The 26,689-nt window shown below is 42.8% G+C and overlaps 1 protein-coding gene across 6 annotated transcripts; it reads right to left on the reverse strand.

Annotated features, from left to right (window-relative positions):
- Positions 1–168: 168 nt before the first annotated feature.
- Gml (glycosylphosphatidylinositol anchored molecule like) lies at positions 169–23,521 on the reverse strand. Of its 6 annotated transcripts, none has more exons than XM_063263266.1 (5): positions 23,438–23,503; positions 22,613–22,700; positions 19,891–20,046; positions 19,189–19,296; positions 16,250–16,698 (listed from the first exon to the last, which is right to left on the reverse strand). In XM_063263266.1, the coding sequence occupies exons 2-5, from the start codon at positions 22,635–22,637 to the stop codon at positions 16,403–16,405; spliced, it is 585 nt and encodes a 194-aa protein (XP_063119336.1). In that variant the 5' UTR covers positions 22,638–22,700; positions 23,438–23,503; the 3' UTR covers positions 16,250–16,402. The 6 variants fall into 6 exon arrangements, 5 of the variants coding, with proteins under 5 accessions (XP_063119336.1, XP_063119338.1, XP_063119339.1 ...); XM_063263268.1 differs by having other exon boundaries at positions 19,891–20,030; positions 23,438–23,463; NR_188725.1 differs by lacking the exons at positions 16,250–16,698; positions 22,613–22,700 and adding an exon at positions 169–2,266 and having other exon boundaries at positions 19,891–20,030; positions 23,438–23,491.
- Between the last annotated feature and the right edge of the window lie 3,168 nt (positions 23,522–26,689).

The raw sequence follows: 26,689 nt of genomic DNA on the forward strand, positions 1-26,689 counted from the left end.
TGCAATTATAAAGGTTGTGTGTGTCCTTTATCCAGGAACTAAATGATCAAAGGTGGGGTAGAAACCCTGGGTCAGAATTAAAAATTTCTACAACAATCATCAGCGTGCAGTCACGAGAGTGTGCTGTCAGGTCTGTCGATGTATTCAGGCTTTTCTTTTTCTTTTTTCTTTTTGTCACCTCCCTGAGTAGACAGGTCAAAAGATGCAGGAGTAGTTGATGCTACTTGTAGGTCATCTAGGCCATTTAATTTGATTCTTGTGTGTCAGTAACAGTCATGTGCTTTCGAGGGCCATTGTCAGGCAGGTAATAGACATCAGGATTTGAAGCTTCCCTTGCTCTTGCTTTCATTTAGCCTTCAGTTGTCCTCACTTCCCAGATCACAAAGAGCACATCCCTAGGCATGGAGATTCTAAGCTGCTTCAAGCTAACTGGACTGGGGTGTCCCCACATCAAAAGGATGATCTGTATTGACTGTTTGCTCGTGACCTAGAAGACAGCCTGTGACGCACTCTAGCATGAGTGGCTTACTGAACTTCTTCTTGCCCTGGTAACCTACCTGACAGGAACAAAGCTAGTTTGAAGAAATTCCTGTGTCTCTCCTTTTGATTAACAGACCCTTGAATCAGCTGACTCCTGAACAACTGGAATGCCCACCAGCAATCTCATGCTGGGAAAGCAAGAAAATTCTAAAGCCCGGTAAAAAACAAAGGAGGAATTTGCCTACAAGAAAAGAGATTTCCCACAGTGCCAACAACTTGTCAGACTGCCTTAGTGGAGATATTGGGGCCCAGACAGTGATGGACAGAGCTATACCTTGACTGGGACTGCTTAGAGAAGCATAACGCAGGCCTCCACGTGAACCTTAACTTCAGGACCTTGAAGGTTTATTAGACTAGGTTAACGAATCTCATTATCCCTCTGCCCAATGTGGCCATATTAACCACCCCATATCTATCTATCTATCTATCTATCTATCTATCTATCTATCTATCTATCTATCTATCTATCTTGCTGTCTACTTTTTACTATTAATTTATCATGGATAGATGGAAGCAACCTGGTTTCTTCCCATTAATCATGGTAAAACTCTTACCAACAGTTGGACACCATAAGAGAAGAAAGGCAGCCAGAGGAACAAGTACAGAGTACCTGCACCAGACTTGGCTTGGACTTGCTTTGGTCCCCAGGTCCCTAAGGAAAGATCACCTTCCTAGAGTAAAGTTGGACTGAGCCCAGCCCACAAAGCCACCAAGAGCAGATAGCAGGAGAAAACAGGTACTTTGTTCCTGAGACGCCCCATCTCTGAGCCCTGTCTGTAGCCTGACACTGAGGCGTTGTCCTAGAAGAGTCATGTGCTTTTTAATCACAGAAGCAAATGTGGAGGTTTCTTGCCATCCTCCCATCCAGCAGGCCCATTCTAGAGGAGTCAGAAAAGGGGATGTTGTAGCTCTATGGGTGGTGGAGCTCCTCCTCATGATGGTCCTTCCAATGAACTCCAAAGTTCTTCCAGCTACGGGCTTTTCACTCCACAAAAGAATAAGTGACACTGTGTCTTAGGTCACCAAGCTAAGTTGGGCAAGTTGAAACATCATGTGTGGTGGTTTGAATGAGATGTCTTCCAACAGTCTCTTGCATTTGAATACTTGGTTCCCAGTTGGTGGTACTGTTTGGGAAGGATTAGATGACGTAACCTTTTTAGTGGAGGTCTGTCACTGGGGCTGGGTTTAAGACTTCAAAAGCTTCATTGCCTCCCTCAATGTGATTCTTGCTTTCTGTTTGTAGTTCAAGATGTGAGCTCACAGCTGCTGCTCCAGACATGTCACCTGCTGCCTCCACTCCACCATCATGAATCCTAACCCTCTAGAACTGTACGACCAAAAGAAAACTCTTATATAAGTTGCTTTGGACATGGTGTTTTATAACGGTAAAAAAAAGTAATGAATATAGTGGCCTCCTGGATTGTCCAATTTATAGGTCTTACTACCTGGACCCACATGTACTGCATGCCCAGTCTCAATAGCAGCACCCATCCATGTGGTCCATTTCCTTTCCCTGGAATCACCCATTCATTTCTTCTGCATTTGCTTCTAAGGCCAACCTCAGGAAAACAGCACATCCAGTGGCCAGCTTCTCCATAAGACCACTGGACACTAAATACTCATCTACTGTAGACAGCTGAAGATGATCTCCAGTTGGTCTTTTCATTGGGAAAAGCATAGGGAGATGGCTGAGTCTCGGCACATCATTGAATAATTCAGTAGGAGTCTGTCAAGAAGGAATAATTTCTTTTGTTATTTTTTTTTGCTATTCAGTGTTGGCTTAACAACTGGAAGATTTATCCAAGAAGAAAACACAGCTAGTGTTGGAGAAATCTAAACCCCAGTTGCAAATGTCTATTTTAGTGAAATGAGACACTGATGTCAATTTTTGTTGTTGTAGAAATTTTTAATCCTAACTCAGGGTTTCTACCCCACCTTTGACAATTTAGTTTCTGGATAAAAGACACACACACCACCTTTATATTTATAATATGCATTAGGAAGCATCAAAGCTGAGCCGATATCTATCCTCTATGTTATTAGAATCTATTTTTCTATAGATAACCCCAAATTATTACTTACTATGTTTTATCTGGGCTACTCTTAAATTCAATTGGCCAGCCCTCAGGGCTGTGCTTTCTTGAACTCACCTAACCCCATGGTGGCTTCTGCTTCATTTGCCTTCTTCTCGCTCCTCATGGTTCTCCTCCAACCCCAAGCCCAGGAATCCTAAACCCCACCTGTCTCTTCTTCCCAGCTATTAGCTGTTGGCATCTTTATTTACCAATCAGAAATAACTCGGGGTGGGGGGGATTCGGGGGTCACATAATGTCTACATGCAGACTGCAGATCTTGGGAACCCACACTTAGTATTACAATAGGTATAGCAAGACCAAACCTCAGTGTTGTGTAAACATTGTGAAGAGTTCATGAAAACTTCAAAAAAGACACCTTGTTGTTTCAACAGGGTCAATGTTACTTATATCTCAGCATAAGAGGATTTTAACCCTAGGAACTAACTACTTTTTGCAATTTCTAAATGAAAACGCCTTTTATGTAAAAAAGCATCCCACCTCTTAAAGCTCTTTTACAAATAAATACACAGAATACTTGGAATTCTTATATCTCTTCATAAAGAAATGATGACTCATGGTGCATAACAGAAATTAACTATTACAAATATATTGTAAACAGAAGTTATATTTAAATTAATTATCTGCACATTTTAATAAGTCTTCATGTGGGCTTTTTTTCCAGCAAAAAAAAAATCTTTTTCTCTTAAAACGTGTCTATATTTAGCTTGGAAAAGTGGTTCAGAAGTTAAGAGCACTAGCTGCTCTTTCAGAGGATCCAGATTCTAGTCCCAGCACTCTCACTGTGGATCATAAATATAACTCCAGTTTCAAAGGATCTGATACCTTCTTCAGGCTTCCCTGGGCGATATATTTTCATGTACACTGTATTATATTTACAAGAGCATACATGCAACCAAAATACCCATACACATAAAATAAAGATTTTTTAAATGTACAAGACTGTCATATTTTCCATTCTTTCTGTGCAGCCAGTTCCTGAATGTATTGCACCAGAATGAAGAGAGGTGAATCCACCTGCTCCTTATCTCTACACAATCTCCTCCCCCTCCCCAGAGCTAGTCTGGGTCCCTCATCCCGTGCCCTGGCTTAGTCTGATCACTTCTGCTTGGGCCTGGACCAGGACACATTCCACCCACGCTCAACATATAGGCCCTTCTTACACTCTACTTCAGCCTCTCTGAGCAACCAGATGCTGTCCATCTTGCACCAAAATCTAACTGGGTGAATCCTCCTGATCTTCTCCTCCATGCCCACTTCATAACCCTCAAATTTACCCTCAAAACTCCAGGCTGGGACAAAGGTGTATATTAAACATCCCTGTGTCTACTTGGCTTCATTCTGCCTAAGTTTTACCCAAACTTAAGGCTCAACCTGGTTCACATATCCTGTGTTCTGGACTAAGCCATTCTGTCCAACACAAGACTGAAGAAAGTGCCCATGTTCAAACTTCATGGTAAAAATATAGAAAATATGAAAAATCAGAGCAGTATCTTCCCCATAAAACCCACCAGTACTATAGAAATGTTTGACAATGAAAATTACCTATATGAAGCCCAATATACAGAATTTGAGAGAGAAATCCTAACATTGTCAAAGATTTCAAGGAGCTTTAAAAAGCCACAAAGAAACAGCTTAATGAACTTAAAGGGAATAAACACTTGGGTGAATCTCAAGAAAATACAAACATAAGACTGGTGAAAATGACAAAGATAGTCCAGGAATTGAAAAAAAATTCAACAAAGAGGTAGAAAGATTAAGGAGAGCTCAAACTGAAATGAATATGTAATTTAATATCCCAATAACCCAAGAAAGTCAAGAGGTGGAGCCTTAAAAATAGAACAAATCAATTAGAAGATAGAATATCAGGGCTTGAAAATAATGTAGAGGATCTAAATAAATGAAACAAAGGATATGAGAGAGAGAGAGAGAGAGAGAGAGAGAGAGAGAGAGAGAGAGAGAGAGAGAACCACACACATGAAATTTGGGACATGGTAAAAAGACCAAACCTTCAATTATAGGACTAGATAAGGTGAAAGACTAGAGGATCAGGGGCATAAGTAGATCTTCAACAGGGTAGTAGAAAAAAACTTCCGGAAACTAAAGAAAGGCATATCCATAAAGACAACAAGAAACACACAGGATTCCCAACAAAGCACACTAGAAAAGAAAACTCCCACAGTATATCAGAGTCTAAACATGAAGTGCACAGAACATAGAAACATACTGAAGTTTAACAACTGAGTTTGCACTGTGGTGGTGAGAGCCAGAGGAGCCTGGGGCGATGCATTCCCAGTCCTGCCTAAAAGACCATGGATGGCAACCTATAGTCATGTACCTGATCAGTAAAGCCATCTACCATAATTGAAGGAGGAGAAAGAGCAAAACTTCCAGGATATAAACAGCCTAAAAAATTAGATACAAGATCAAACTAAAGGAACACACGAGAGGCAATATTTCAAGCTGAAGAAAAGAGTGAGTATAACCAAGAGACTGTAGAAAGACAGTAAAGCTATAATTACTGAACCTCAAAATGCCACCAGGAATGTCAACAGCACCATGTAAGTCAACAACACAGTGGCTGCAGCAACACTGGCTTTCAGTCATGGTTTTAAATGTGAGTGGCCTCATTTACTGAGCAAAAGACATAGGCTAGAGCTCACCGCCTGGACAGGTGGACACTCCTGAGACTGCAGAGCAAAAGAGACCACCAACACTGCCCACCCCTGCCCACATCCCTGGCCCAAGAGGAAATTGTATACGGCCTCTGGGTTCCCTTGGATAAGGGCACAGGAGCAGCAGGTCCCCTGCGTCTGAGACACCGCCAGAAACTGAAGGGACCGACCAGATAAATAGTTCTCTGCACCCAAATCCCGTGGGAGGGAGAGCTAAACCTTCAGAGAGGCAGACACGCCTGGAAGAAGAGACTACACTCTGCCCACATTACTGATTCCAGAGGAAAACACCAAATGCCATCTGGAACCCTGGTGCACGGAAGCTCCAGGAAAGGGCGGCGCAGATCTTCCTGGTTGCTGCCCCCGCAGAGAACTCATAAGCAACACCCCACGAGCAAACTTGAGCCTCGGGACCACAGGTAAGACAAACCTTCATGCTCCTAGCAACCTGCCTGGTGAACTCAAGACACAGGCCCACAGGAACAGCTGAAGACCTGTAGATAGGAAAAACTACACGCCTGAAAACAGAACACTGTGTTCCCATAACTGGCTGAAAGAAAACAGGAAAACAGGTCTACAGCACTCCTGACACACAGGCTTATAGGACAGTCTAGCCACTGTCAGAAATAGCAGAACTAAGTAACACTAGAGATAATCTGATGGCGAGAGGCAAGCGCAGGACCCCAAGCAACAGAAACCAAGACTACATGGCATCATCGGAGCCCAATTCTCCCACCAAAGCAAATGCGGAATATCCAAACACATCAGAAAAGCAAGATCTAGTTTCAAAATCATATTTGATCATAATGCTGGAGGGCTTCAAGAAAGACATGATGAACTCCCTTAGAGAAACACAGGAAAACATAAATAAACAAGTAGAAGCCTACAGAGAGGAATCACAAAAATTCCTGAAAGAATTCCAGGAAAACACAATCAAACAGTTGAAAGAATTAAAAATGGAAATAGAAGTAAATCAAGAAAGAACACATGGAAACAACCCTGGATATAGAAAACCAAAAGAAGAGACAAGGAGCCGTAGATACAAGCTTCACCAACAGAATACAAGAGATGGAAGAGAGAATCTCAGGAGCAGAAGATTCCATAGAAATCATCGACTCAACTGTCAAAGATAATGTAAAGCGGGAAAAGCTACTGGTCCAAAACATACAGGAAATCCAGGACTCAATGAGAAGATCAAACCTAAGGATAATAGGTATAGAAGAGAGTGAAGACTCCCAGCTCAAAGGACCAGTAAATATCTTCAACAAAATCATAGAAGAAAACTTCCCTAACCTAAAGAAAGAGATGCCCATAAGCATACAAGAAGCATACAGAACTCCAAATAGATTGGACCAGAAAAGAAATTCCTCCCGTCACATAATAGTCAAAACAACAAATGCACAAAACAAAGAAAGAATATTAAAAGCAGTAAGGGAAAAAGGTCAAGTAACATATAAAGAAATGACCTATCAGAATCAGACCAGACTTTTCGCCAGAGACTATGAAAGCCAGAAGATCCTGGAGAGATGTCATACAGACCCTAAGAGAACACAAATGCCAGCCCAGGTTACTGTATCCTGCAAAACTCTCAATTAACATAGATGGAGAAACCAACATATTCCATGACAAAACCAAATTTACACAATATCTTTCTACAAATCCAGCACTACAAAGGATAATGAATGGTAAAGCCCAACATAAGGAGGCAAGCTACACCCTAGAAGAAGCAAGAAACTAATCGTCTTGGCAACAAAACAAAGAGAAGAAAAGCACACAAACATAACCTCACATCCAAATATGAATAAAACAGGAAGCAATAATCACTATTCCTTAATATCTCTCAACATCAATGGCCTCAACTCCCCAATAAAAAGACATAGATTAACAAACTGGATACACATTGAGGACCCTGCATTCTGCTGCCTACAGGAAACACACCTCAGAGACAAAGACAGACACTACCTCACAGTGAAAGGCTGGAAAACACCTTTCCAAGCAAATGGTCTGAAGAAGCAAGCTGGAGTAGCCATTCCAATATCAAATAAAATCAATTTTCAACTAAAATTCATCAAAAAAGATAAGGAAGGACACTTCATATTCATCAAAGGAAAAATCCACCAAGATGAACTCTCAATCCTATATATCTATGCCCCAAATACAAGGGCACCTACATAAGTAAAAGAAACCTTACTAAAGCTCAAAACACACATTGCACCTCACACAATAATAGTAGGAGATTTCAACACCCCACTCTCATCAATGGACAGATCATGGAAACAGAAATTAAACAGAGATGTAGACAGACTAAGAGAAGTCATGAACCAAATGGACTTAACAGATATTTATAGAACATTCTATCCTAAAGGAAAAGGATATACATTCTTCTCAGGTGCTCATGGTACTTTCTCCAAAATTGACCATATAATTGGTCAAAAAACGGGCCTCAACAGGTACATAAAGATAGAAATAATCCCATGCGTGCTATCGGACCACCACGGCCCAATAACAATAACAATAAGGAAAGAATGTCCACATATACATGGAAGTTGCATAATGCTCTACTCAATGATAACCTGGTCAAGGAAGAAATAAAGATAGAAATTAAAGACTTCTTAAAATTTAATGAAAATGAAGGTACAACATACTCAAATTTATGGGACACAATGAAAGCTGTGCTAAGAGGAAAACTCATAGCTCTGAGTGCCTGCAGAAAGAAACAGGAGAGAGCATATATCAGCAGCTTGACAACACACCTAAAAGCTCTAGAACAAAAAGAAGCAAATACACCCAGGAGGAGTAGAAGGCAGGAAATAATCAAACTCAACCAAGTAGAAACAAAAAGGACTATACAAAGAATCAACAGAACCAAAAGTTGGTTCTTAGAGAAAATTAACAAGATAGATAAACCCTTAGCCAGACTAACGAGAGGACACAGAGAGTGTGTCCAAATTAACACAATCAGAAATGAAAAGGGAGACATACCTACAGAATCAGAGGAAATTCAAAAAATCATCAGATCCTACTACAAAAGCCTATATTCAACAAAACTTGGAAATCTGCAGGAAATGGACAATTTCCTAGACAGATACCAGGTACTGAAGTTAAATCAGAAACAGATAAACCATTTAAACAACTCCATAACTCCTAAAGAAATAGAAGCAGTCATTAAAGGTCTTCCAACCAAAAACAGCCCAGGTCCAGAGGGGTTCAGTGCAGAATTCTATCAGACCTTCATAGAAGACCTCATACCAATACTATCCAAACTCTTCCACAAATTTGAAACAGATGGGGCACTACGGAATTCCTTCTATGAAGCCACAATTACTCTTATACCTAAACCACACAAAGACCCAACAAAGAAAGAGAACTTCAGACCAATTTCCCTTATGAATATCGACGCAAAAATGCTCAATAATATTCTGGCAAACCGAATCCAAGAGCACATCAAAACAATCATCCACCATGATCAAGTAGGCTTCATCCCAGGCATGCAGGGATGGTTTTATATATGGAAAACCATCAACATGATCCATTATATAAACAAACTAAAAGAACAAAACCACACGATCATTTCATTAGATGCTGAGAAAGCATTTGACAAAATTCAACACCCCTTCATGATAAAAGTCCTGGAAAGAATAGGAATTCAAGGCCCATACCTAAACATAGTAAAAGCTATATACAGCAAACCAGTTGCTAACATTAAACTAAATGTAGAGAAACTTGAAGCAATCCCAGTAAAATCAGCGACTAGACAAGGCTGCCCACTCTCTCCCTGCTTATTCAATATAGTTCTTGAAGTTCTAGCCAGAGCAATCAGACAACAAAAGGAGATCAAAGGGATAGAGATTGGAAAAGAAGAAGACAAATATCAGTATTTGCCGATGATATGATAGTATATTTAAGTGATCCCAAAAGTTCCACCAGAGAACTACTAAACCTGATAAAAAGTGCCTGGGTATAAATTAACTCAAATAATTCAGTAGCCTTCCTCTACACAAAAGAGATACAAGCCGAGAAAGAAGTTAGGGAAATGACACCCTTCATAATAGTCCCAAATAATATAACATACCTCGGTGTGATTTTAACCAAGCAAGTGAATGATCTGTATGATAAGAACTTCAAGCCTCCGAAGAAAGAAATTGAAGAAGTCCTCAGAAGATGGAAAGATCTCCCATGCTCATGGATTGGCAGGATTAATATAGTAAAAATAGCCATTTTACCAAAAGCGATCTACAGATTCAATGCAATCCCCATCAAAATACCAATCCATTTCTTCAAAGAGTTAGACAGAACAATTTGCAAATTCATCTGGAATAACAAAAAACCCAGGATAGCTAAATCTATCCTCAACAATAAAAGAACTTCAGGGGGAATCACTATCCCTGAACTCAAGCAGTATTACAGAGCAATAGTGATAAAAACTGCATGATATTAGTAAAGAGACAGACAGATAGACCAATGGAATAGAATTGAAGATCCAGAAATGAACCCACGCACCTATGGTCACTTGATTTTTGACAAAGGAACCAAAACCATCAAATGGAAAAAAGATAGCATTTTCAGCAAATGGTGCTGGTTCAACTGGAGGTCAACGTGTAGAAGAATGCAGATTGATCCATGCTTATCACCCTGAACAAAGCTTAAGTCCAAGTGGATCAAGGACCTCCACATCAAACCAGATACACTCAAACTAATAGAAGAAAAACTAGGGCAGCATCTCGAACACATGGGCACTGGATAAAATTTCCTGAACAAAATACCAATGGCTTATGCTCTAAGATCAAGAATCAACAAATGGGATCTCATAAAACTGCAAAGCTTCTGTAAGGCAAAGGACACTGTGGTTAGGAGAAAACAGCAACCAACAGATTGGGAAAAGATCTTTACCAATCCTACAACAGATAGAGGCCTTATATCCAAAATATACAAAGAACTCAAGAAGTTAGACCGCAGGGAGACAAATAACCCTATTAAAAGATGGGGTTCAGAGCTAAACAAAGAATTCACAGCTGAGGAATGCCGAATAGCTGAGAAACACCTAAAGAAATGTTCAACATCTTTAGTCATAAGGGAAATGCAAATCAAAACAACCCTGAGATTTTACCTCACACCAGTCACAATGGCTAAGATCAAAAACTCAGGTGACAGCAAATGCTGGCGAGGATGTGGAGAAAGAGGAACACTCCTCCATTGTTGGTCGGATTGCAGACTGGTACAACCATTCTGGAAATCAGTCTGGAGGTTCCTCAGAAAATTGGACATTGAACTGCCTCAGGATCCAGCTATACCTCTCTTGGGCATATACCCAAAAGATGCCCCAACATATAAAAAAGACACGTGGTCCACTATGTTCATAGCAGCCTTATTTATAATAGCCAGAAGCTGGAAAGAACCCAGATGCCCTTCAACTGAGGAATGGATACCGAAAATGTGGTACATCTACACAATGGAATATTACTCAGCTATCAAAAACAATGCCTTTATGAAATTCATAGGCAAAGGGTTGGAACTGGAAAATATCATCCTGAGTGAGGTAACCCAATCACAGAAAAACACACATGGTAAGCACTCATTGATAAGTGGCTATTAGCCCAAATGCTTGAATTACCCTAGATGCCTAGAACACATGAAACTCAAGACGGATGATCAAAATGTGAACGCTTCACTCCTTCTTTAAAAGGGGAACAAGAATACCCTTGGCAGGGGTTAGAGAGGCAAAGATTAAAACAGAGACAGAAGGAACACCCATTCAGAGCCTGCCCCACATGTGGCCCATACATATACAGCCACCCAATTAGACAAGATGGATGAAGCAAAGAAGTGCAGGCAGACAGGAGCTGGATCTAGATCTCTCCTGAGAGACACAGCTAGAATGCAGCAAATACAGAGGCAAATGCCAGCAGCAAACCACTGAACTGAGAACATGACCCCCGTTGAAGGAATCAGAGAAAGAACTGGAAGAGCTTGAAGGGGCTCGAGACCCCATATGAACAACAATGCCAAGCAACCAGAGCTTCCAGGGACTAAGCCACTATCTAAAGACTATACATGGACTGACCCTGGACTCTGACCTCATAGGTAGCATTTAATATCCTAGTAAGAGCACCAGTGGAAGGGGAAGCCCTGGGTCCTGCTAACCCCAGTGAACGTGATTGTTGGGGGGAGGGCGGCAATGGGGGGAGGATGGGGAGGGGAACACTATAAGAAGGGGAGGGGAGGGGTTAGGGGGAGGATGTTGGCCTGGAAACTGGGAAAGGGAATAACACTCGAAATGTAAATAAGAAATACTCAAGTTAATAATTAAACAAAAAAAAGAGTTGGGTGGATCATGAGAAGTACTCCCTCAGCAACTAATACCATATCATGAGCTCTGGATAAAAAGAGGGACTTTCCTTCTTCCTTCTCTTTCCCATTTATACACTTCCCCTTTTCTTCCCACAATGGGATGTGCAGCAAGAAGGGCTCCTTGACCCTGAACTACCTCTTAGCCTCAAGAATTAGAAGAACTTCTAAAAAAGAAAAAAAAAAGACATAGGCTAGCTGAAAGGATTCAAAAACAAAAATCTGTTGTCTACAAGAAATACATTCTAGTTTGAAACATAAATATGTCATTAGAGTGAGCAGATGCATGAAAGGACTCCAACCCAATGGGACCAGGAAGGAAGAAAGCCCTGCTATCCTAATATCTGACAAAACAGACTTCAAACTGAAACTAATCTGAAGAGACGAAGGGCATGTGACTATAACCACTGGACAGTTAACAAACAAGACATTGCTACTGTAACTATGCATGCACCATACTCCGCTACACCCAATTTGACAAAAACTGTAGTGCTGGAATTAAAGACACAGATTAGTAATAATAATAACAATAATAATAATAATGATATATGATTTCAGTACACCACCATCTTCAACCGATCATCTAGACAAAAATAAGCAGAAAAACATTAGAATTAAAAGGTACTATACATAAAATGGGTCTTACAAATATCTACTATATATTACACACACACACACACACACACACACAACACACAACACACACACACACACACACACACACACACCCACCCCACAGCATTCTACACAGCAGCATACAGAGTTTCTCTAAAACAAACCACATGTTGGGAAAAAAAACCAATTTTAACTAATTCAGAAAGATTAAAATAACACCAAATATAATATCAGACAAGAATGCCATAAAACTTAAAACTGGAAGCAATCAAAAATACCCAAGAAAGTAAACTCATGGAGATAAAACAAGTCATTAGTGAAAGAGAAAAGGGGAAAAGAAGAACTCAAGAATGAAAAACTTTCACTGGGATTAAATGCAAACAAGAAAACACCAGAACGTCTGGGAAGGGTGAAAGGGGTCCTATGAAGACAAAGCTTTACGCTTTTCTGTGAAACCAATACGTCCACCACTTTTTCTATAAACAAAAGGCTGGGAATATAAAAATGTGATCTTAGACTCCAGGAGCTGCTGAGACCACAAGTGCATACCCAGAAGAGCCTGCCCCCACTCGCAGGTATGACAGGCAGCTTACAGTGACACCGCCTGTGGCCCCTAGCTAATAGACTTAATAGACTCTATGTGCCAGGACTTGTCACTTGGGAAAGTGAGTTTACATACAAGTAGATATTAGTGGCTGCCAGGAGACATCAAGTAGAAGCTGAAAACTAGCAGGTGATCTTCCTGAGATGGCTCTGCCTTGGACATTCAAAGTTAATTTAATTATTTAATTAGAATTGCTTCTCTAGGCAAAGTTGAGAAGGATTCCATTTTAGGAAAGATTCCTGTTAATTTGCATTTATATCATTAGGTGTTATACCAACACTGGAGCAGATCTCTACAGAACAATGAAGATGTACCGTCTTATAGTGGTGCTGTATAGACAAATAGATGATTTCTTCATTCTTGATGACGATCCTATAAGAATTCCTAAAGTTATATTAGTAATTATTAAGCTCTTTTATAATAGGACTGCTATTAAACCTTTTCTGGTGTCAAAACAGCAAGGAGATCTCTGCCAGTCTTCAGTGTCATGCGTTGATTGTTCCTGAGATAGCAAGCAGGCACCTACAACTTAGAGCACATGCCAAGAGGTTGTAACAATTAACCAAAGGTCACAAAAAGGGAACAGACTATTTACTACAGGTGCAAGAACAGATGACTGGCTGGTTTTAACTATACAAAACTTCAGTGATGACTTGGTTATAGTCATTAACTCTCTGTGAATCGGTAGAGCTCGTGAGAGGTGATGAATGTTTAGCCAGAAAATTACTCTTAATGGATATGCATGTAAGCATTCCCTGTTGTAAACGTCTCATTCACTTTATGATTGGAATTTATGCTTGAACTTCTGGTGAACTTTTTTAAAAATAAAGGAGAGAGGAGGGTTTCCTTGGAAAGACCATGTTATCTATTCTCCTAGAAAATGTAAAGAAAAAACTAGGAAACATTACATTGGAGAGGGCATAACATTGATAGCACGTGAGAGCATAGTTTTAGGAGTAAGGCAATGGGAGCAAGGACATTATTACATCAGAGCAGGAGACGAGAGCAAAATTAGAGGGAGAATGCAGAGTGGAATAACTTAGGAATTATAAGGCAACCTAAAAAATTAAGGGAGCTACCTGCAGCACGCAGAGGCAAGAGCGAAAAGAAAGCTGCAGAGAGAGCAGGAGCAGGCAGGCTTCTCCTTACATGGGAAGGAGCACAGTGGGTCTTTTCTTAATAACAAGGCAGTCTCGATCTTACTAAAAAGAACAAAGTTTTCTTCTTGCAGACCTGGGTTTAATTCATTTAGCAATAAAAGGGTAGAAACTCTTTCTCTATGCAGTAAAGATTGGAGTTTGTTTGTAATCCAGAATGAGGGAGTTCTTTAGGCACAGGTGCTTGGTCTTTTGCTTCAATACGTGTGGCGAGTGTGGATATGTGAGTTAAACATATAATTATGAGATAGCATGAAGCTAGTTTGAATTAAATTCATATAGGTGTATGCATGAATCTGTACATGTAAATTCATAATATATGTGAGTTTAATCCCTATTTGCTTGTGTAACATTTTTTCTTCTTGGAAGCTTGGAGAATCTTCTCCTGCTTCAATCGAAGTTTATTGCTGTAAAGTTTCCCCTAACCTGACAAGCAAGAGGCATCTGATAGAAAGGGGAAAGACTCCAGGATTAATCCTTCATTATTCCCTGCGGTTTTGTGGTGAGATGCTAATGCCAGAAACTGCAGGTTCTGGTCTCAAGGGAACTCAGGCAGATCAACTAGAGTAGATGAGTGACTTAGATTTAAGATAGGTAAATATTTTCTTATGGTCCAAACACCCTAAATATATCTTAAGACCAATTCTCACCACCATCCTGCCTCAAGAGGAACCAAGAAGAAAGAAGAACAGCCAGGCCTGTCCCTATGACCGGCTACACCTCCAACAGGTGAGACTTGAAAACGTGATGCAAGTTCAAAGACAATTATATGTACACATGTATATGTATAAATGCAGTTATGTTCATATATATCAGGTACCACAAAACTTGATGAAAGTTCAATTTTTAGCAATGTTCAGAAAATAAAAATGTATAGAGACAGAAAGTACAATCAGACAGGCTGGTGACTGGGTAAGGACAGCCTGGGTGAGTCAGAACAGGAGTCACAAATGGCCCTGAATTCATCTGGAGGAAAAAACATTCGAGAAATGACTATGACGGTAAAGGAGACGTCCATACAGACACTGTACAAAACACCTGAATTTGATGAACTACATGAGTGAGTGTGTGTTATGTAATTTGTATCTAACAAAGCAATCATATAATGACTACAATACCACAAAACAGGCATGGAGAGCACACATGTACTATTCAAAAACAGAAAGGAAGAAATGAAAAAAGAAAGAAAAACGAAAGAAAGAAAAAAGAAAGAGAGAAAGAAAGAGAGAAAGAAAGCAAGCAAGCAAGAAGCCAGAAGCCAGACTTAGAGGCCACCAAGGTACTCAGTGAGAAAAATGACAGTGCATGTATATGTTCACTGTGGTATGTTCCCTAAGCATGGAGGTGCCCTCAGTGTAAATGCTCTTGCAATGGTATCTTGGAAATGTGTCTGACCTTTATATCAGTGGATTTCCTGAATGTGGGTATCTTCAGTGCAGTCTGGTGAGGGTCTGGTGAGAAACTTCAGATGAGATTGCCGTCTGGACACCGCCACCTAGACACTCCATCTAGCCTATTATTCCTTAAGGCAAATCTCTTCCTCTACGTCACTGATCCTCTGTCTCTCTCTGCCACACTCCACAGCTTGTGTGCGAACATGTGCATAGTTGCTGAGCATTTGAGACATGAAAAGACCCCACCCCAGATGCACAGGGCCATATGTGTGCACATATCCACATAAAAATAGAAGTGCAATACAATTTTGGACATTAGTAGAAACCGCCAGGGGTTAGCAATGGGGGAACATCCTGTCACTTCAGCAAAAGCAAGTGGTGTGGGAGAGACAAAGCAGTTGTTCCGGAATTTGTCCCAAAAGACTGGGGAAATCACAGATGCTACTATCAGGGCCCGAGGCCCAGGTGCCACTCATTGCCAGGCAGCGTCTCTCTTCCCTCCTACTATGACCAGAGGAATGAATGGACCGGTGAAAGGATGAGGTCATCCAAGCTCCGCTGAGTTCCTGCCTTATCAGCCCACATACTGACTAGCCTCAGAACATTTCTGCCGTTCGTTCAAAACACTCACTCGCCCAGGTTTTCAGATGCTTTGGACCAACCCATGTGATGAGTATTTAGCCCACAGTGTTTAAAGGCTGCTGAAACAACACACACCATGATGCCATGAAGAAACTCCTAAGGTTGTGGAGTAGGAATGAGCTAGTCTGAACAGAGAGCCGAGGCTAAGTGCTCCAGCACAGCAGGAAGACAATGGCCAGCGGCATTTTCAACAAGCAACACCTTTATTACTTTCCTACAGGAAAGCGATGAATGGGACCAAAAGATGCCCTGGACACTGTTTCTGCTTCACATGTAAGCAGCAAGTACAAAGTTGCTTTCAACTGTGGAAAGATGAGTATACCCCAAAGAGCGGCTCTCAGGTCAGCTTGCTGCTGGAGAGAATTGAGGCAAGGCACAGGAGAAGGCTGAACTGCCCCAGACGCGCAGCTCTCGAAATGTTCTCTTCCTCGATCGCCGTGTCAGTTAACAAGTCCCTCTCTACATTACTGGGTCCTCCATCATTGCAAAGTACGCCCGCACAGCACAGGGCAAAGTAAAAGCTATTGGTGGTTTTAAGCATTCTAGGGAATTCTGGAGGCACATGCTGTTTGTACACAAAGGAGCAATCCCTTGTGCACTCCTTGTAGACAAGGAGCTCCCGAGTGGTCACACCTACAAAAGAAGCCATCAGGAGAATTACCACCTTCACAGGTTTGCTGTACACTCACCACCACAGTCGGCCATACAACTAGCTTCATACCAGACATCTGCCTAACCAAAAAAAAAAAAAAAAAAAAAAAAAAAACAAAACAAAAAAAAAAAACAAAATAAAAAAATGAAAAACAAAAAACAAAAAAAAACAAAAAACTGCTAGGAAGCAAGATGGCCCGACTGCTCGGTACCAACGCCCATACTTACCTTTCTTTCTGTGCACACTACCATCTTTACATCTGTCCCTGTCCCTGTCCCTCCCCAGTTGACTTCTTAGCCTCAGTACACTCAGGGAGGCAAAGGAAATGTCCTCTTCAGTTTGAGCTCTGCCGTTCCCCTGAGCACTCCCCAAGTCTAGAATGAAACAATGACCAGAAGCTCCATCTGTCAACCTGGTTTCCCAAGCTTTGGCACCTATGTACAAATCATGGGGGCCCCTGATGACTGACACATTTTCTACCACAGATTATATGGCCCATTCCAAGCAAGGCTCAATGGAGAACAAGACCACTATCTCCAGTGGCTTCAGCCCACTAAGCTTGTCTGACATGAGTCCCACTGACCACACCCCTGGGCTGAAGGCTTGAGGCCTTGCTGCTGCTGCTGCTGCCGCTGCTGCCCCTGCTGTCGATGCTGTCCCCTGCTGCTACTGATGCTGCTTGTTCCCCTTGTAGTCTGCAGCCATGATTTAGTTCCTGTGCTGTGGAACTCATCCCAAAGTCTACCATTCACAGCCCTGAGTCTTGTCTTCTGCCGGACATCAGAAGGGCTTCGTTATGGATCATAAACCAAATATCCGTCTCTCACACACAAACTGTGTTTATGGGCAGTTGGACTTCAGCTCTCTGTCACGGCTCTCTCCTGGCTTTGATAAGTCCTCTCTTTGCAGATCACCCAACTCCTGATGTTTCCTTGTCCCAGGGTGGCTTCCTTGTCGGCTAGTGGACTGTCTAGAAAGGTTCTTTCCTGTCAGGGAGCTGGCAGTTCCTTCCCACACAACAATTTACAGCACCATGGTACTGCCATGGAGATAGGACTCCACCGAGCTCCATTTGTGAGGCCCATCCATTCTGTGAGCCCATGGGAAGTGTGTCACCTGCCCATTTCTCTCTTGGTGGATTCATATGGTGATTCCCACTTGTTAAAGATGTTATCAGATCATCTGTTGCAGATGTGGACAAAGTAAAGGCAGGGGAGGGGGCAATCCAGTCCCTCACCAACCCCTGGGAACAAACCACCCTTGGACAAGTCAGCAATGTGTTATCCAGAGCGACTTCATCCCAGACAGAGGCACAAGCACTAAGACCGTTGCTATCTGCTCCTTTCCAGACCAAGTTCTACCATCCTCGATCTAGAGCCATTGTGAGTTTAGACTCTGTGGTGTGGCAGGAGACACCTACAATTGAAACTTCAGAACTGCTGGATGGACTGCCTTTTAGAATTACTGCCCCTTTGCCTGGGCATTCACCAGCCCAGTGGCTGTGTTCATCCATGTTACTTGATGTACGTGTACTGACAGTAGTTACATCTCCATTGCAACCATTCCTGACACCTCCACAAAGGATCACTGCTCATTTAAGCGATATTTGTTTTGCCTTTATTTATTTATGTGTGCCCCGATCCAGCCCTAGCTTTGCCATCTCAAAAGGCAGGAGTCACCCTGAGGAATCGAGGCACCTCATTGCTTGAACCTGACTAGCTGGGGGGGTATGGTGGTTAGAATGAGAATGGCCCCCATAGGCTCATATGTTTGAATATTTGTCCCCCATCCCGCCCCGCAACCCTCCCCCTCTCCTTAGTAGAACTGTTTGGGAAGGATTAGAAGGTATGGCCTTATTGACATAGGTGTGTCACTTGGGGACAGGCTTTGAGAGTTCAAAAGCATAGCACCTTTTGAAGTTAGTTATCTCTCAGTTGCTGATCTGGGTGTGAGCTCTCAGCTGTTCTTGCCACCGTGCCTTCCCTCCACCATTATAGACTCTGACCCTCTGAAAACATAAGCCCAATTAAAAGCCCAATTATTTTAGAAATTGTCCTGGGCATGCTGTTGTATCAGAGCAATACAAAAGTAACTAATACAGGATATGACTGTCCAAGACCAGGAATCAACACACGCTGGCAAAGATTACAAAAGCTGAACTGGAATGTCTGCCCACCTGCATAGAGAGGCCATCAGGGACAGAGGCCTGGAAGGGGCCAGAGTAGTCTCATTCCCTGGATATCCAGGGCATGCTGACTGTCAGTCTACCACCAACCACCGGCTCTTGGCGCCATGAGCTGATGCACACCGCCCAATCGGTGGGCTGAACCCAGTGCCTGTGAACAGGCTCTCAGTTGGAGGAGCTACAGAAAGAGTGGTGGATCTGCCTCCAGAGAGAAGAGACTGACCCTACCCCCTAAGAGGGAACAGAGAGACTTATCACTCTAAGTGACCAAAATGCAGATACTTACGTATAGCGATTGTTAGGCAGCGTCTGATATTTACCGGACATTCACGAGTAGGTGAACACGAGAAGCTGTTAGTGACTGTGCACCGTTTGCACGTCAAATGAGCAACCCCTGAAGAAGGGAAAACCAGTGTTGGACTTTTACCCCAAGAAGCCTTTTGGCCATTAAACTCCCTTTCACTCACCCCACATCCCCTCACGGCTGCTCCCCAGTATAGTTCTCTACACAAGCCACACACACCCCAAGGCCTGCAGAGCTCAGATCCTGGCATGGTCTAAAGGCAGGGCTAGGCCAGCTCCCAGGATAGCAACGAGCCCACCACAGACCTTTCCTTGTTCTGAAAGGCAAGTCACATATAAAACAGCTGTCCTCTTCAAACAAGTCTATCCCTCTGTGGAACGGTGGCCACCGAGAACACCACAATCCTCCGGGGCTTCTCTGGACTCTGCATCTGCTGTCCCTGCTGGGGCAGTGCTGTGGCCAGATGCTCTCTTGGGTCTCCTGGTCAGCAGCTCTCTGTGGGAGCCTTCGGTCCACTCAACCCTGTTGACTCTCAGGAGTATCTTGGAGTCCCAAGTTAACACAATACCCGTGCCACTTAGTTCTGGTGAGCCCAATTCCAAACAAGTCTTCTTATAACCCTAGTTCACTCTAAGTGGTTTCTCCTTACATCTGACACCCTGGGAGTCTTTGGATCATACTTACATCTAGCTTTGTTTGGATCTTCCAAGTCACTAGTACTGTTGCCGAACCCACTGGTATTGTTGACAGTAGTATCCACCCATGGGAGACTCAGGAGAATTAGCAAGAAGAAGGGGAGCATCATTTCCAACAGGCAGGTGAACCTGAAAGTGAAGAGAACTATGTCCCCATCAGTGAGGGTCAGGCTCCTTGCTCCAGGTCCACATCCCCAGCAGCAATGAACTGAGGAGTGCCCATGGCCTCCACCTCGACAGCCTGCCCTCATGCTTCTACCACAGGAGCTTCAGGTCCTTGCCTATTCCACCCTGCTCTGTCCTGGTGGCTCTGACAGCTTCCCCCTTCTAGATCTTCTTGCTCCCATGAACGTAGTCCACATCCTCCCCATGTTAGAAACCTTTCCTCATCTTCCCACTTCCCCGATCTAGACTCATCCTACTGTCTCCTCTGAGGTTTCTTCATGGAGCTGCCCCACTGGGCTGGAGCTTATTCTCTCATAACTGGTACTTGGCTGCTTAATTGGAATCTAATGTACTCTTCTGGAATCTTCCAGGCTAGTTACTCAAACTCTGATAGCCCCTCTCAGTCGCTGGCCCCACTGGGCTTGTTTGTACTCACGAGAATGTTATAGAAGGCTCTTTCTGAGGAAGAGGGCCAACGTCCTCCTTCTGGAGACCATCCTGAAGACTGTCCCCCATAAAAAGTCTCTCTCTGTGCCTACTCTCCTTCTTTCAGGCTTCAAGCACTGGAGCACCATTCCCCCTCACTCACAACTCTGACCACCAATCTGAGTGATTCACCCAAGACTGAAACTTCTCACCAGGCATTCTTCCTGCAGGGCTCTGACTCTGATTGTGGTCACCCCTCAAGCCCTGTCCTCTGTTGGTGGTGCTCCCTCAGGGACACTACCTGGGTGCCTCTGCTCTAAGGCTACTTTCTATTGGAGCTCTGCTCCTAGGCTCTGGTCATCACTGACCATCTCTTCGTGCCCTTTCCTCAGGCCTCTGAACTCAGTACTACAGTTCTACCCTTCTTTCAAGCTTCTTACCAACTCTTGTCACCACTCCTTCAGAGCCCCAACCCTTTCTTGCAGCTCTCTCTCTCTCTCTCTCTCTCTCTCTCTCTCTCTCTCTCTCTTTCTCTCTCCCTCCCTCCCTCCCTCCCTCTCCCTCTCCCTCTCCCTCTCCCTCTCCCTCTCTCTCCCTCTCTCCCCTTTCCTTGGATTCTGACCCTCTCTTGGTGCCCCTCCTTTAAAAATTCAGCCCATTCTTGCTCCTTCCCTCTGTGCTGAGACCCACTCTTAGAGCCCTTCCTTCAGAGCTCTAAGCAGCTCCTGACACCCTTCCCGCAGGCTTCACACTCTCTTGACACCATTCCCTTGGGCTTCAGGACATCTCTTGAGCAGCTTTCCTCTAAGTATCTGACCTTTTGGGATTCTTGGGGCTCTGAGCCTTTCTTGGCTCTCTTCCCTCATTAACCTCTCTCTTTGTGACCCTTCTTCAGGGTTCTGAACCCTACATGGTGCCTTTTCAAGAGTCTCCCATCCTCTCTTGACACCTTCCTCTTAAAGTTCTCACACCCACCTTATGTCCTTCCCTCAGACCTTCCATCCCTTCCCAATGCTCCAACTCTCTTGGGGCCCAGGTCCTTCCCTCGGGGATCTAACTATCTTGGACCCCTCCTTCAGTGATCAAAACTCCTCTTGTGGTCCTTATGTCTAGGCTCTTGGGCCCCACACCCATCTTCCACATTCCAGTTCTCTCTTGGTACACTTCCCTTAAGGTTCCAATCCTCTTTTTGAATGAACCCCCCTCTGCATGCACTCCTCTCAAGACTCTTGGGATCCTCCTCAGACTTACAACCTTCTCTTGGCACCCTTCCCTCAGTGTTCAGAAACTCTCTAGGACCATTTCAGTCAGGGCTTATGACCGTCTCTTGGCATCCTTCTCTCCTTCCTAAGTTCAGGTCCCTTCCTGAGGCCCTTCCCTCCAGACTTCTACCTCCCTCCACTCAGGGATGCAGCTCCCTCTTTGTACCCTTACTTCAGAACTCCAACCTAGGGACCCTACCTTCAGTGTTCTGGACCTCTTTTGGTACTTCTCATGCAGGGCTCTGACCTTTTCTTGGTGCTGACTCTGAGTACCATCTCCTCAGGTTTCCCACCTCCCATATCATCTCTTCCTCAGGGCTGCGACCATTTCTTAGTGTACTTCAAGGCTCCTACTATCTCTGTGAACCTCTCTCGGTCCCTTTTAGATGATCTCTGACTCTCCCGTACCTTTTCTCAGGGTTCCAAGTCTCTCTTGGGCCCCTTTTTCTGTACTTCAAATCTCTGGGAACCTGTTGGGAGCAATGCCCTTAAAACCCTCCATTATTGATGTTAATAGTATAGTTAGGGTTAAGTATGACTGGGTTCATGGAAAATCCCCAGCCAGCTGCAGTAGACTAATACAAATCTGGTGGTCAGGATGAATAATGATATGACAAAGTTGTGACCTGCTGAGAAATACATCTGACATCAGAGCCAATGATATGACCTGTAACCTTTCTGAGAAATCAACATCCTACTGACTAATGATATGACAAACCTGTAACCTTTTTGAAAAACCAACATCCTGTTGACATAATCTGTGTCCTTGGCCTGTGTAAATGTTTCCCACTCCCCCCCCCCTCTCTGTTACCCCTGTTAAGGTATAAATTCAGCCTTGAGAAAAAATAAAATTGTCACCTTGATCAGACTCTTGTCTTGGCATCCTTCTTAGCGTCTCTTGTCCCCCATTCTTTTCCAGGTACCCTCTGCACCCTTGTTTGCTGTTCTGCAGGATGGGACAACTGGCCAGGACAGGAACCCTACTTCCAAAGCTCCAACTTTCTCTTGGTACCTTTCCTTCAGTGCCCCCCCCCTCAACCCAACATCTCTTGGTGCCTCTCTCAAGCTCTACACTTCTTTTGGTGTCCCTCCTTTTTGGTCCCAAGCTTCTGAACGATCTTTCCTTAGGGTTCAAACTCTCCAACCCTCATGACTCTATTAGGGTTCCAAATCCATCTTGGTGCATTTCATTTAAGTCTCTCTCTGTCTCTGTCTCTGTCTCTCTCTGACTCTGTCTCTTTTGTCTCTGTCTTTCTGTCTGTCATTCTGTCTGCCTCTCTCTGTCTGTCTCCTTCTCTTTTTTCTTTTTTTTGGGGGGCTGGGGATCGAACCCAGGGCCTCTAGGCAAGTGCTCTACCGCTGAGCTTAATCCCCAACCCCTCTCTCTCCTTCTCTTAATGCCCTATCTCAGTGCCTCCTAATCTTTTTTGCTACCCCCCAAGACTCTATCCCTTTCTTCGATGCCCTTCCTTCACGGTAACTAACTCCCTACCCTCAGGGTTCAGATCCTCCTTTTTCAATCTTGCCTCTGGGCTCCAACCATCTTTTCTGGTGCTCCCTTTAAGACTCTCTTAAGACATCTCCTGGCGCACCTACCTCAGGACTCTAACTTAGTCTTGGGATCTGCTTTTGTGTCCCCTTGGCACCTCTCCTTCAGAGTTTTAACTCCTTTGGAGCACTTACCTTGGGGTTTGAGCGTCTCTAGTAATTCACTCGAGCTCCAACGGTCTTTTAGTGCACTTCCGCAGAGGCTCTGACTCGGTCTTGGTTCCCTTATTCCAGGTTCCGACTCCCAGCGCCTCAAGGTTCCTATAGAACACCAAGCAAGTGCCTGAACCCTGAGGGAAGAACCTGGGAACCTTGAGGGTCGGAACATGGATTAAGGGAACCAAGACCGAGTCAGAGCCTCTGCGGAAGTGCACTAAAAGACCGTTGGAGCTCGAATGGGTTACTAGAGACGCTCAGAACCCCAAATAAAGTGCACCAAGGGAGTTAAAACTCTAAAACCGCAGGGAATAAGGTGAAGGATTAATCCTGGAGTCTTTCCCCTTTCTATCAGATGCCTCTTGCTTGTCAGGTTAGGGGAAACTTTACAGCAATAAACTTCGATTGAAGCAGGAGAAGATTTTCCAAGCTTCCAAGAAGAAAAAATGTTACACAAGCAAATAGGGATTAAACTCACATATATTATGAATTTACATGTACAGATTCATGCATACACCTATATGAATTTAATTCAAACTAGCTTCATGCTATCTCATAATTATATGTTTAACTCACATATCCACACTCGCCACATGTATTGAAGCAAAAGACCAAGCACCTGTGCCTAAAGAACTCCCTCATTCTGGATTACAAACAAACTCCAATCTTTACTGCATAGAGAAAGAGTTTCTACCCTTTTATTGCTAAATGAATTAAACCCAGGTCTGCAAGAAGAAAACTTTGTTCTTTTTAGTAAGATCGAGACTGCCTTGTTATTAAGAAAAGACCCACTGTGCTCCTTCCCATGTAAGGAGAAGCCTGCCTGCTCCTGCTCTCTCTGCAGCTTTCTTTTCGCTCTTGCCTCTGCGTGCTGCAGGTAGCTCCCTTAATTTTTTAGGTTGCCTTATAATTCCTAAGTTATTCCACTCTGCATTCTCCCTCTAATTTTGCTCTCGTCTCCTGCTCTGATGTAATAATGTCCTTGCTCCCATTGCCTTACTCCTAAAACTATGCTCTCACGTGCTATCAATGTTATGCCCTCTCCAATGTAATGTTTCCTAGTTTTTTCTTTACATTTTCTAGGAGAATAGATAACATGGTCTTTCCAAGGAAACCCTCCTCTCTCCTTCATTTTTAAAAAAGTTCACCAGAAGTTCAAGCATAAATTCCAATCATAACGTGAATGAGACGTTTACAACAGGGAATGCTTACATGCATATCCATTAAGAGTAATTTTCTGGCTAAACATTCATCACCTCTCACGAGCTCTACCGATTCACAGAGAGTTAATGACTATAACCAAGTCATCACTGAAGTTTTGTATAGTTAAAACCAGCCAGTCATCTGTTCTTGCACCTGTAGTAAATAGTCTGTTCCCTTTTTGTGACCTTTGGTTAATTGTTACAACCTCTTGGCATGTGCTCTAAGTTGTAGGTGCCTGCTTGCTATCTCAGGAACAATCAACGCATGACACTGAAGACTGGCAGAGATCTCCTTGCTGTTTTGACACCAGAAAAGGTTTAATAGCAGTCCTATTATAAAAGAGCTTAATAATTACTAATATAACTTTAGGAATTCTTATAGGATCGTCATCAAGAATGAAGAAATCATCTATTTGTCTATACAGCACCACTATAAGACGGTACATCTTCATTGTTCTGTAGAGATCTGCTCCAGTGTTGGTATAACACCTAATGATATAAATGCAAATTAACAGGAATCTTTCCTAAAATGGAATCCTTCTCAACTTTGCCTAGAGAAGCAATTCTAATTAAATAATTAAATTAACTTTGAATGTCCAAGGCAGAACCATCTCAGGAAGATCACCTGCTAGTTTTCAGCTTCTACTTGATGTCTCCTGGCAGCCACTAATATCTACTTGTATGTAAACTCACTTTCCCAAGTGACAAGTCCTGGCACATGTAAGTCTATTAAGTCTATTAGCTAGGGGCCACAGGCGGTGTCACTGTAAGCTGCCTGTCATACCTGCGAGTTGTGAATGCTTTCCTTGTGGCCTTAGCAGCTGTTAGAATCTGTCATCACATTCTTATGATGTATCCTATCTTATATATATATATATATATATATATATATATATACATACATAATTGATGGAGTGGTGATTTTACCAGGAAAAATAAAAAATAAAAAGTTGAAGAGCTGTGATTACATGAAAACAAGTCTACCTCTCCCAGGTCCAGGTAAGGTCTCTTAATCATTACATTTTAAGTTTTTTTAAAGAATATTGGTCTTCTTGCTGCCAAAATAAAAAAAAAACCACATTCAACTGGAAAAAAACCATAGCTCTCATGTTAAAGAGAATAAAGCTTTATTTTGGAGCCATTTTGGTGACCATATCCTTGGAAGACATCCTGAGGTCATCCCAAATTTCATGTTTCATCATGGAAGTTGTTTCATGATGGCTTTATAGTTTAACATAGCAAAGGAAGTCATAAATTAAGGCAAGCTTAAAATATCTAGATGTGCGCAGCATGGAGGTGCATATATCTGTATGGGGGAAGAAGCATTGCTGTTGGGCCACGATGCTCTCTGATAACATTTTAGGTTTTTGTGTTGGTTTGCTAAGTTAATGGATTCCAAAGTTTCTGTCTATTCATCACAGGATAGTAATTCAGACACAAAGGTGGTCAAAGTTCTGTTCTTTTAGGGTCAAGATAAAGTAATCTGTCTCTGGAACTGCAACATTCAAACTCTCTACACAAGTGGAGGGTCGTTTGTATTGTTGTGTGTGTGTGTGTGTGTGTGTGTGTGTGTGTGCGCGCGTGTGTGTGTGTGTTGGTTGTTTTATTTTTATGTGTATGGGTAGTTTGCCTGCATGTATGTCTGTACACCATGTGTGTACAATGCCAATGGAGGTCAGAAAGTGCTGGGATTTGAACCTAGGTCCTCTGGAACATCAACCCATGCTCTTAACCATTGCGTCCTCTCCCATTGGGTCCTTTCTTTAGTACCAATGACAGTTTTAATCATCTTTGTTGACACAGTTTCTCTTCTGGAATTTTATCCATACTACAAAGTAAGTAAATTTTATCAACTGTCCTCTGTCTGCTCGCCAGTATTCAACACATGATATGTGATTTATTGTTTTATGTTTACTATTTATATTTTATGCTTTAAAAAGTTAATATGGATGATAAGACATGATCAGTTCTAAGCTCATAAACCATTTGCCAGGTGGGCAGTATGTAATGTTTAATCGCAGCACTAGGG

Source organism: Rattus norvegicus, chromosome 7 (genome assembly GCF_036323735.1).
Source record: "Rattus norvegicus strain BN/NHsdMcwi chromosome 7, GRCr8, whole genome shotgun sequence".
In the NCBI taxonomy this organism is placed as follows: domain Eukaryota; kingdom Metazoa; phylum Chordata; class Mammalia; order Rodentia; family Muridae; genus Rattus; species Rattus norvegicus.

Bases quoted from the DNA above. Each gene is read 5' to 3' on its own strand.
- Gml (XM_063263266.1), bottom strand. From the start codon at position 22,637: ATGCCAAGACAAGAGTCTGATCAAG. The intron at 20,047-22,612 runs GTGACAATTTTA...ATGGGGACATAG, and splicing joins AAGACAAGAGTCTGATCAAG to TTCTCTTCACTTTCAGGTTC. The intron at 19,297-19,890 runs GTAAGTATGATC...TCCCTTCTTCAG, and splicing joins AGATCCAAACAAAGCTAGAT to GGGTTGCTCATTTGACGTGC.